At 40.7% G+C, this 12,417-nt stretch overlaps 1 protein-coding gene across 1 annotated transcript in view; it reads right to left on the bottom strand.

The window, feature by feature from the left end:
• LOC136876277 (Golgi to ER traffic protein 4 homolog) overlaps positions 1 to 12,417 on the bottom strand; it is a 74,616-nt gene that overhangs the window by 25,324 nt on the left and 36,875 nt on the right. Inside the window, exon 6 of the mRNA XM_067150092.2 lies at positions 7,362 to 7,502. Coding sequence (XP_067006193.1) covers positions 7,362 to 7,502 — 141 coding nt within the window. The remainder of the gene's footprint in view (positions 1 to 7,361; positions 7,503 to 12,417) is intronic.

Below are 12,417 nucleotides of genomic sequence, written 5' to 3'. Positions count from 1 at the left end.
GCGAGGATCGGCGCATCCGCCGCCAAGCGGTGGCAGCCCCGCACGCCACGTCAACCGCCATTCTTCAGCATGTGCAAGACACCCTGGCTGTTCCAATATCGACCAGAACAATTTCCCGTCGATTGGTTGAAGGAGGCCTGCACTCCCGGCGTCCACTCAGAAGACTACTATTGACTCCACAGCATAGACGTGCACGCCTGGCATGGTGCCGGGCTAGAGCGACTTGGATGAGGGAATGGCGGAACGTCGTGTTCTCCGATGAGTCACGCTTCTGTTCTGTCAGTGATAGTCACCGCAGACGAGTGTGGCGTCGGCGTGGAGAAAGGTCAAATCCGGCAGTAACTGTGGAGCGCCCTACCGCTAGACAACGCGGCATCATGGTTTGGGGCGCTATTGCGTATGATTCCACGTCACCTCTAGTGCGTATTCAAGGCATGTTAAATGCCCACCGCTACGTGCAGCATGTGCTGCGGCCGGTGGCACTCCCGTACCTTCAGGGGCTGCCCAATGCTCTGTTTCAGCAGGATAATGCCCGCCCACACACTGCTCGCATCTCCCAACAGGCTCTACGAGGTGTACAGATGCTTCCGTGGCCAGCGTACTCTCCGGATCTCTCACCAATCAAACACGTGTGGGATCTCATTGGACGCCGTTTGCAAACTCTGCCCCAGCCTCGTACGGACGACCAACTGTGGCAAATGGTTGACAGAGAATGGAGAACCATCCCTCAGGACACCATCCGCACTCTTATTGACTCTGTACCTCGACGTGTTTCTGCGTGCATCGCCGCTCGCAGTGGTCCTACATCCTACTGAGTCGATGCCGTGCGCATTGTGTAACCTGCATATCGGTTTGAAATAAACATCAAATATTCGTCCGTGCCGTCTCTGTTTTTTCCCCAACTTTCATCCTTTTCGAACCACTCCTTCTTCGTGTTGCATTTGCTCTGTCAGTCAGTGTATATAAAGTGGTGGATGTTATCCAAAACAAAATGAAAATTAATGTCATAGATAACGCTGAAAGGGTAGGTAAAGTGAGAGGGCAAAGACCAATAAAAGTCAAGTTGTTATCTACCCTAATGACGGATATGGTAATAAGAAATGCGATTAACTTACAAGGGGAAAAATTCTGGGTTAAGAGGGACATGGGAAGAGAAGAGTGTGAGAACTTGAGAATGTTGAAGAGACATCTAGGGAGAACCAGATTTCAGGGGCTGAAGGCGTATATAAGAGGTGAATCTGGACGATGGCAGAACTGAAATTTATGGAAGAGAAACTCAAGAAGGAAGAGGACCTGGATTCAAGGCAAGATGGAAGGCAGGTCGCAGATCAAGAAGAGCGAGGTTACAAGATAAGAACTGAATCCAACGAAGGAACAAGTGATCAGTGGAGTGTGGAGCTAAATACAAGGATTCAGGAGGTGGCGGTGGAGAGTGTCGCTCAAGAAAAATCAAAAACAGAGTTCAGGGGACATGAGCATAATAATGGAGGAGGTGGCTCGAGGGATGAAAAGAATGGGAAAGGGAGGAGTAGCAGTCTAAAAGACCTGTGGGGTAAGAAAAATAAAGGTACAGAAGAAAAAGATAGGAAAGGACGCCATAAAATATCAAAATATGAAGGAATGGAGTTAGAAGGGGAGAGAGCGATTCTAACAAGAAGTAAAAATACAGAAGGAAACTGAGAAGGAAGAGAGGGCAAGTTATAACTAGATTGGAAGGTAGGCTTTAAAAAAATTTGAAGGTTTATTAAGTAAAATAAGTAATATAGAGGTGATAAATGTGCTGGAAAGTAGCACTCCTGGAGACTTGGATAGAAATAGGAAAAGAGATAACTTGGGGGTGGGGGGAGGAAATAGTTGCAGTCAAGTAAAAAAAACCAACAAAAAACAGTATAATAAGGGGCAAACACCCAGAGGAATAGTGGTGTTAATTAAAGAAGAGATCAGTGAATTAGTAGAGGATATTGAGAATGATTTGGATGAAGTGATTTGGTTAAGATCTAACATGGGGAAGGAGAAGGGAAGAGAAAAAAAGGTATGTTTGGTTTCTGCTTACTATCACCCCAAGTGATCTACATATGCTAATGATAAGTTTTTTGAGGAGTTATTAGAAACCAGTAATATTAGTGGGAAGTTTGAAGAAGATGGAATATTATTACTTGGAGACTAGAATGCCAGAATAGGTGAGCAATGCCCAATGTTTAGTAAAGAAGTTGAGATGGAAATAAGGGTAGGAAGAAGTAAAGATAAGGAAAGAAACAGCTACGGTGGAAAGCTCCTGGAAGTTTGTAAGGCAGGAAAATTCTATATTTTAAATGGTTTTTGGGAGGGGGACCTAGAAGGTAAACTGACATACAATACAGCACAGCGGGAAGTGTTATTGACTTAGTAATGTGTTCAGAAGACATGTTAGGGAAAATCAAAAGGACAGAGATAGAAGACTGGGTGGAATCGCACCATGCACCAGTAGGGGTGAGGATAAAAGTGTAGAGAAAGAAAGGGAGAGAGATACGACGAGGATTTTAGAGAAGGGTAAGAGGTATATTAAATATACACTAGAGTCCCGTTAATCCAAACCCCGTTAATCCGAAAGTCTGGTTAATCCGAACTGAAATATTCATTTTCCTTAAAAGAATTATCCTTATTGAAATGAAAGAACATATAGAATGAGGATTTCTTTGCATTTTCTGTCATATTTTACTAGAATAACTTAATATAAACATAATTACACATCATAAACCATCAATCACCGGCCGTTTATCTTTACAAAGTCTGTTAGTTTCTTTTTCCGTTGTGATTGGAACCTACTCACATGAGTAAGCGTAGCAGCAGAGAGTGGCAATTTCTAAGGCGGCCGCAGCATCCGAATGCGACACTCGTTCATTGTAGTCTTCTTCGTCGTCACTGTTCCACATCAACTCCAGATTCCTTCTCTACCATACCTACAATTTCTTGGTCTGTTTATAGTTGATGACAGTCAGCTTCCATCCACTCACTAATGTCATCTTCATTGCCTCAATCCGGTGGTATTTGAAGGTTCTCAAGTATGTCAGCCTCATTTAAGAACATTTACTGGCAAGTAATAGAACTCCTGCTGGAGAAAATCCCGGCACCTAAGCGTCTCCAGAAACCATAAAAGTATTTAGAGGGACGTAAAAACAATAACATTATTATAAGAAAATATTTTCCGGTTAATCCGAAAATTTTGTAATCCGAACAGACTCCGGTCCCAATTAGTTCGGATTAACGAGACTCTACTGTAAATGGTCGGAGAATACAAAACGAGAACTAGATGACCTTATGGAAAAAGAGCTACAGTTAATTAGATGTGGATGGGAAGTAGCATTGAAAGAAAAAATATTGATAGAGCAAGGTAAGAGAAGAAAGATGACAGATGGGGGAGGATGGTATGATAAGGAATGTGAGGTATTAAGGAGTTCAGTGATGATCCCACGTAGTTCAAAAGAATTTTAAAAAGATGATGAAAGAAGTAAGATTTTTTTTAGACTCCAAGGACACGATAGTCTAATAAATATGAACCTGGGAATGCCCACTATGAGGCCACTGCCCAAAATCCATAAGCAAGAAATTCCCATACGACAGATAGTAAACTATAGAAATAGCCCAACGTACGGTTTGGCCAAATTTATACACGTATTCTTAAGGAAGCATTTTAAATTCACAAGGGGGGTAATAGTCAGTAATGCAAGCAATTTCTATAACAGAACAAGGAATACTGAAATGAAGGAAAATTACACAATTCAGAGTCTCGATATTAAAGACATGTACTCCAACATCCCCATCTCTAAAACGATAAATATTGTTAAGAGGAGTTCAACAGAACAGAGTGGGTTAAGCAAAATAGAGAATTGAAGGAGCACATGAATGCAGTCAGATACAAAAGGTTCTCAACATTGGGTGAAGACATGGAGGAGTACGGTCATGATTTTACAGAAACAGATAAAGATATGGAAATGCTGACACGACTACACGACAACGAAAGGAAAATTAAGGGACGCTCTAGAGAAAACCTGAATATATGTAGACCAGAGATGCAATAATGAGAATAATTTAAATGAACTGCTGAATGAAGAAAATGTGATGTACAAATTAGCATACAATCATATAAGGAAAAAGGAGAGAAAAAGAGAGCGAAAGAAATAGTTCCAGTCGACACGCTTCCCCTCCCCTACATTGCATAACTGGCAGCACAGCGACAAGTAGCAGATGTCCTCGTAAGGTCAATGGCAGCAAGGACATGTTTGTTTGGTTCAGACAAGTGTAATTTTGTTTTAATTTTGACAAATTTGGTACCAGCTGAAACTGAAGTACCGTAAGTAAAAAATAAAAATTACTAGTCATCTGAGTTGTCTTCTTCATAAAAAATGTCTCTAAAGTTGTTTTGATGGTTGTTTATTTTAAAGGAATCTTATGGTTAAAAATGGCTCGCATGGTCAGACATGAAGAGGAGAAATTCCAATTTATAAGAGAGGTCTTAAAACTGTAGCAGTAAGTTAATCGACAATTTTTGGAATAAAATACACAAATACGATATTTGAATTACAGATTAGAAATTTAAATATTTTTTCTTTCTTTAGGTATAAATGGAAAGGAGAAGTTTTCAAGAACAGAGCAGACAGCATTTCAAATTTTAATATAGGCTTATAATGAATAACTTAATAGGATTTATTCATTTTATAATTTGAAAATTACTTTATTTTAAAGTTGTCACTAAATGACATAGTAAGTGTAAGTTTTGTTTTTTTTTTTGCTAGGGGCTTTACGTCGCACCGACACAGATAGGTCTTATGGCGACGATGGGATAGGAAAGGCCTAGGAGTTGGAAGGAAGCGGCCGTGGCCTTAATTAAGGTACAGCCCCAGCATTTGCCTGGTGTGAAAATGGGAAACCACGGAAAACCATCTTCAGGGCTGCCGATAGTGGGATTCGAACCTACTATCTCCTGGATGCAAGCTCACAGCCGCGCACCTCTACGCGCACGGCCAACTCGCCCGGTGTAAGTGTAAGTGAACAATTTAGACACAAAAGAGATATTTTAACAAGATTTCAAGATTTATGTATAACTTGTTTTGTTGATGACTGTACAAATGCTTCAAGTCCAAGGATTTTTGTTGGATGTCTTGCACCGCTCAGGGAGAGAGCAGTTGAGCTCTTGAAACATGTATGGTAGGTAATTATAATAAAATGTGAAGAACTGTCAAGGCGGAAAAGTGTTTCATAGAAACTGACTGTAAGTCAATACTGACAAGACTGAACCATCATGGTTAAAATAATCAACAGTTATTACACTACGGTAATTATTGTTAGAGCAACATGATCATGTATTCAAGTAATACTGCCTCATTTAAACTAATCATGCAAACATGGGGATAGGGCAGCAGGGGCTAAGTATTCAGTGTCCGAAGGTAATGTACAGTACTGGAGGAAACGGAAAGTAGCACTTCTAGCTATCATCACCTCAAAAAGCAATTTGTGGACGAAACTGTGGAAAGTTTCTCTCACAGTAGAAAAAGACCTCATGGAATACTGAAGGACATTACTGGATTTGCCACTTCTGATGAAATGGTATATTTTGAAGGAGATGAAATAGCTGTAACGCGTGGTATGAGCAAGATAGATTTTCAGGCGAGCTGAGGCTGAGTAATAAATTTTATGAGGAGAAATGGCCTTTCTCTTTGAAGGAGAATGTCATGATGGCAATGAATGCTGAGAGATTATAAAAACAAAGCATTCGATTTTCATTGGTTTACCATAAAGAGGCATAAAGAAACAATTAACTTCTACTCGAAATCAGCGACATAAATCAAACAGCAATTAGTTTTGATATGGCTCAGAGTCAAACGATCAATGTGAAAGGAATATCAAGCCTTACTGTGAGGACAACTGGAAGCAAGAAACAGAAGTGTAGTCATGCTTGCTGTAATGGCTGATGGCATAAAATTGCAGTCATATGTAGTCTTTAAAAGAAAAACTACCAAAAGTGAAATTTCCTCGAGGGACCCTATTTTTGCATCTAAGGAAAAGGTTGGGTGGATGCATCACTCATACAAAACTGAATTTGAATGATCTGGGGAAAGTGAAAAAGGTCGCTCCTTTGATGCCTGGCTCTCCTTGTGTTGGACAGTTTTCGTGCCCACCTAACAAATGACGCTACGAAATTGCTGTAAACCAAGAAAACTGATCTGACTGTGATTCCTGGTGAGCTAAGTTCCATGCTTCAACTTGGATGGTTCACTAAACAGATCTTAAAGATAATGTGCAGAAACTCTACCCGTGCTGAATAGTGGAAAATGTGCATGAACATAATCCGACCAGTAAGATTTGGAACCATCTACCGAATGCTTTGTGAATGGGTATTGCACGCTTGGGATATCGTTTCTCCAAAACCGATTCAGAACATTTACAAGAAAACTGGGATCTCGAGTGCGTTATATGGCAGTGAAGATGACCTGCTATGGACAGAAGCAAGCAATGACAGCAGCAGCGATTCTTCCTGCAGTAGCAATGATGCAGAGTGGCTGCTGTTGGCTGAGGTAAGATATTTTTTTATCTTTCTACCATTATACCATTTCTTAATAATATGACTGGTTTCTTAGTTAATTCAATCTTATTTATAATCAGCTTATAATGGGAGCATTCCAGTCTGTATCTTTAATATGCCTGAGAGACTCCCATTTGACTTGTTAACAAACCTGATTAAGTTAATTTGATGTAGGATGATACAAACTTCCATCAAGTTCACATTCTGTGTATGCTATACTTCATATTCATTTAGAAGACTTTTTATCAATTTTTACTAATAAATTCTGCAAATAATTTATGCACCCAAAATTTTACCTATACTGTATTTTGCATCAGAAAAGGTGTGTGAATTACTCAAGAAAATATTGTATTCACTTTAAAAGCTCAGAATACACTATTTCATCTACTTGTTCAACTTTTAATTAAACTGTTGGATCCTCAGATAAGCTAGCAAAATTACACATGCCCTACTATCTAGAATAAATAAGCTTTCTAATGGTGAAAGAATTACTTAAATCAGTTGAATGACTTCCTAAATTACCATCCATACACAAATGAACTCACTAACTTATCCTCTTTATAAGTATTTTACTCATCTATAGTGGCAACTCAGTAACAACATACTACTACTACTACTGACTGTGACTGAACTTACCTGTGAGTTGCAGTTAAATGTTATCTTGCAAGTGGGTTTCAACATATGCATTTATGTTCAAAGATACATCAATCAAAAATGGGCTCAGAACTATCTGGAAAACTCAATATTTGAGTTTTCAGACCAACCAGTATATAATCAAGAGCTATCAGATTACTATAAATACCTTTCTACAGTTTTAAGTAGAAACCATATAAAGTTAAGAAGAGGTAAAATGTAGGGAGGTCCAGTCTTAATATATGGATGTTGAGTTGTGTAGCAGTTAAATGCATCCGTTGCTGTCCTCTTATTTTGTAGACACAGGTACCTGCAAAAATAAAGAGAAGCAGAATTTAAAAATTCTCAACTCAATTTATACAAGCATTATAAGGCAATAATGACACAAATAAATGATGGTATAGAAAATGCCTGGATTTACACAAAAATTATAAAATCTAGAACAGAGGCTGCAGTTATGCAGAGGTCAGTCATGCAGACAGAACGTTGCAGAGTAAGCAGTGGAGCCAAATTACAATTAAGATGCACAGGCTCATTTGCATAATTATATTTGCTGCTAGGATGCTGAGGATATTCTTATCTACTTATATACATGTGAACAGTTCTATTCTTGTATGAATATCTGCAAACCACAACATAGAAAACAGCTCCTGATCTGAACTTATAAAAAGTTCTTCATTTGTGTGTTAGCCAGACTAGGACTGGAAATATTGGAAAATTACTGAAGGAGAGGGGAGGACTAAAATCTTAAAAGTGTTGACTGTGTGTAGAGCAGTGATACAAAGTGATGGTGTATTTCAGAAGTGTATACATATATTGCACACTACTAACCAAGATGAATAGTTTCTATATCGAGTACAAAATCTATATTAAAGATAAAGACACACTGCCAAGTTTCCAAGTAGAAAAAATGTGACAGTACTGCTCATAGAATATTCATAGCAGTTTTACAGCCTCATTTACATATGGGAATGTTTTTACAGTTAGATGAATTATGTACACTGCTCAGAAAGGAAATTTGGTCACTTTTTTATATGTTCATCTCTCCATGATACACATACACACTGAAATGATAAAAGACAAAATTAAACCAAACCACCACCTTTTCAGGCGCCAACGGCCTTAAGGTGCGATACGTACGGTGCATGCTTTGAAATGTTTAACGTGAAACTGTTTGATATTTAACACAATGGATGGCTCTGTTATTTATTTTACACAGTTAATATTATGAATAATAGATCGTTCTAACCAACTACAAAGTGAGTCGAGAACAAACTCGCTTTATTCCACAACCGGGTTGGGAGTTGCATACCCCGCTGAATTTGTGTGTACTTGCTGGAACCCGCACTCTACTTTAACGCTGTTTGTAATGGGAATGGTGCGGAGAGAGACAGTGAGAGAGTGGTGGGGATGCCGAGAAATACCGCTCACTTGCATGCACAGCTCTTTATAGCAATAATGCACTATCATATTGAGCTTGTTTTTACTTTTTTTTGCTAGGGGCTTTACGTCGCACCGACACAGATAGGTCTTATGGCGATGATGGGAAAGGATAGGCCTAGGAGTGGGAAGGAAGCGGCCGTGGCCTTAATTAAGGTACAGCCCCAGCATTTGCCCGGTGTGAAAATGGGAAACCACGGAAAACCATCTTTAGGGCTGGCAACAGTGGGATTCGAACCCACTATCTCCCGGATGCAAGTTCACAGCCGCGCGCCTCTACGCGCATGGCCAACTCACCCGGTACTTGTTTTTACTGGTCAGGAGCAGTATCAGGCAAACTGTAGTGATTTTAACACGCGAGAGGTCGCGCCAGCGGCAGTTTGCCGCACTTTAATATTTGTTAATAATTTTGTTGCTAGCCGCAGTAGGGTTTAGGGCGCTCGTATCATCTTTCCCCTCTGCTGACTGTTTACCGAGTGACACTTGTCCACTGTTAATAGAATGTTTTAAGTTTGGCTCTCATCTGATGAGATACAAAATGAGAAAGAAAAGGCTGGAGAGCCAAGAAATGTGGAAAATCAAGTACAGGCCAAGTACAGAGAACGATAAATCATAGAGACAAATTCAAAGAAGCCAGGAGGGATGATCAAGGAATATTAATTTTATTTTGGTATTAATAGTTCTATGTTAGGTTTTCTCACAATAAATCTTATTGCTTTATTGCAGAAGAAGTGCCTGCTTGTTCTCGACAGTTATCGCGGGCATACTACAGTCACTGTAAAAAAATTGATAAGTACAGGAAAACTGATCTGGCAATAATTCCAGGAGGTCTGACCTCTATGCCACAGTCATTGAATGTTTGTGTGAACCGACCTTTCAAAGCTGCATTGAAACAGCTCTACATCGAGCGGATGGTGTCTGCCGGTGATCACGCACAAATATGTGATTAATTTTCTTCAAATTTGTAGTTAGAAATTCAGGTGTGCAGGTCTTATTCAGTAGCGGGTGGTATTTGCGATTATACAGTACATGTTATTTTTTCAGGTATATTCTGATATTAATTAAATTTCCTTTTTCAGGTATTTTCTACTTTTATTGATCTTGTATTAAGTCCAACTCTCTGGCTGAAGGGTCAGCATTGAGGCCTTCGGTTCAGAGGTTCCCGGGTTCAATTTCCGGCCGGGTCTGGGATTTTAATCGCCTCTGATTAATTCTTCTGGCCCGAGGACTGGGTGTTTGTGTTTGTCCCAACACCTTCCTTTTCATATTCACACAACACACTACACTACCAACTACCACAGAAACACGCAACAGTGATTACATCCCTCAATATAGGGTTAGCGTCAGGATGGGCATCCGGCCGTAAAACTGGGCCAAATCCACACATGCAACAGAGTTCACACCTGCGACCCCACAGGCTGAAAAACTTCAAAGTTATATAATGTAACATCCAATTTCTCAGTTAATATTAGCTATTTCCTGGTTCAGTCCCCTTAATACGGTTATCCCTTATTATAATGCTATTGTATCTTCAGATTGTAGGTGATGCAATAAAGAGGGTAGCTTAAATAGAGGTCACGTTTTAAAATATTAATTTGAATGACTTAATGATATACTGTATAGAGACACTGAAATAACATTAATCTACAGTATAATATATAAAATAAAAGTTTTGTCTGGACATTCCTCAGAATTTAAAAAGAATTATATATCTGTATCGGCTGTGACCACAGTAACAAGGAAATGCACTTAGTAATTTTCCATAATTTCTGTCTGTCTGCAGGTACGTATGTGGATTACAAGAAAACGGCTGAAGAGAATTGAATGAAAATCAGTATGTTCAGTCAGGGAATGTTGCTACAATCTAGGACATAAATGATTTTATTCATGCTCAGTGATATGGTAGTTTAGGGGAAGGCCTAAAATTTATTTCTCAAATATTTATGTTATTATTAGTCCTATCAATAAATACTACATAACTAAAGTTATATAGTATTAAATTTCCGATCATCGATCATTTATGTCTTATGCATTTTTATCGTACTGGCTATAATTACAGAGATATTTGTGAATTTGGATTTTTGTTGCTAAGTCCATATCAGCGCCAAGCCACAAGAAAATGGGTTAACAGAATTTAATGAAAATCGGTATGTAAAGTCTGGGAATAAGGAGCTACAGTCTACGCTATAAATAATTTTATTCACAATGGTTGAAATTGTAGTTTAGGGGAAGGTGCCTAAAATTTTTTTGAATTACCAATGTTATTGGTCATATCGAAAAGTACTACATAGGAAGTTATAGAGAATACTGTGACGAGTCGGCAGGGTAGTAAGGTAAATTAACACTAGACTGGTAGCTTCTATACTAAAATTTATTAACTAATGCTAATTATCACTTACACCTCGGTACACAGTCAGGATTCCTGACTACACACTTCTCTAGATCTCTTCCTTGATGCAATCTTTTTTTTTTTTTACCATCCACGCTACGACACTTTCTACTGTTCGCTGCTTTTTTCTTCTCTCTGTTTTTCCGATCACAGAGTCTAAGAGTAAACGGGCGGACGAGATGGTAACGTAGCCAGACTCTCTCAAATTCCAACATGGTGGATACGGTAACCATTACACTGCCCCCTCCTTAAGGCTGCTCGCCCCGAGCTGCTCCACGATACGGTGCCAGACGATCCAGGTCAACAACCATCATCTTCCCTCGGGGAGGCCGCCAGATTAGGTAGACCTCGTTGATCCTGGTGACGATTGTATATCGGCCTTCCCATTGTGGCTGCAGTTTCGGTGACTTCCCTTCTGTCTGCACCGGATGGCACAGCCACACACTGTCACCTTCCTGGAAACCCGCAGAGTTTGCCAGCATGTCATTGCGGGCTTTTATCCGTTCGCTGGCTACCCTTAGATGATGTCGGGCATAATCGTGAGTTGTTAAGCCAATCCACCAACTCCCATACATAGTCCGTCGCTGGCTGCAGCTGGTCTGGTGCCGACCCAAACATTAGATCGCCTGGCAGGGGAGCTGCCTTCCGAAGACCATGTTGGCAGGTGTCATGCCCGTCTTTTCTTGTGTGGACGCTCCATAGGCCATCAAGAAGAATGGGACCCTCTCGTCCCAGTTCCTCTGGTACACCGAAACCACCTTCCTGAGATGATCCTCGACGGTTTTCCCAAAACGCTCCACCATGCCATCTGACTGAGGGTGGAGAGGCATCGTACAGGTCTTCCGCACTCCTAAGTGCTGCAGAACCTCTTGCATCAGCCTGGACTCAAAGTTTCTGCCTTGGTCGCTATGAAGCTCCCTCGGGACACCAAACTGGCAGAAGTTCTTGACCAAAACGTTGGCCACTGTCATTGCCTCTTCGTTCGGGATGACATAGACCTCTGGCCACTTTGTGAAGCAGTCTATGCCCAGAAGTAGGTAACGGTTCCCGGCGTGAGATTCGGGGAATGGTCCCGCAACATCAATGGCGATCCTTTCGAAAGGTGCTCCCAATGTTGTACTGCATCGTCTGGCCCCAACTCCTGGTACGTGGGCCCCGGCTCACCGCGCAGGTGTCACACAGCTGGCACATTCTCTCAACATCGTTCCTCGGGTGCACCCAGTAGTAACACTGTTGGGCACGATCTAGGGTCTTATTCACTCGCAAGTGGCCGGCAGTAGTGCCCGCATGCAACTCAGTCAGCACTTCTTTTCTCATGCTTCTGGGAATTATCAGCTAGGCAATGTGCTTCTTTCCGTCCGGGCCGTGTGGGCCACCACCGCTGAAGGATGGGATC

This window comes from Anabrus simplex, chromosome 6 (genome assembly GCF_040414725.1).
Source record: "Anabrus simplex isolate iqAnaSimp1 chromosome 6, ASM4041472v1, whole genome shotgun sequence".
NCBI lineage: Eukaryota > Metazoa > Arthropoda > Insecta > Orthoptera > Tettigoniidae > Anabrus > Anabrus simplex.
Note: the sequence above shows the minus strand (reverse complement) of the source record. Positions and strands in the feature narration are given on the sequence as shown.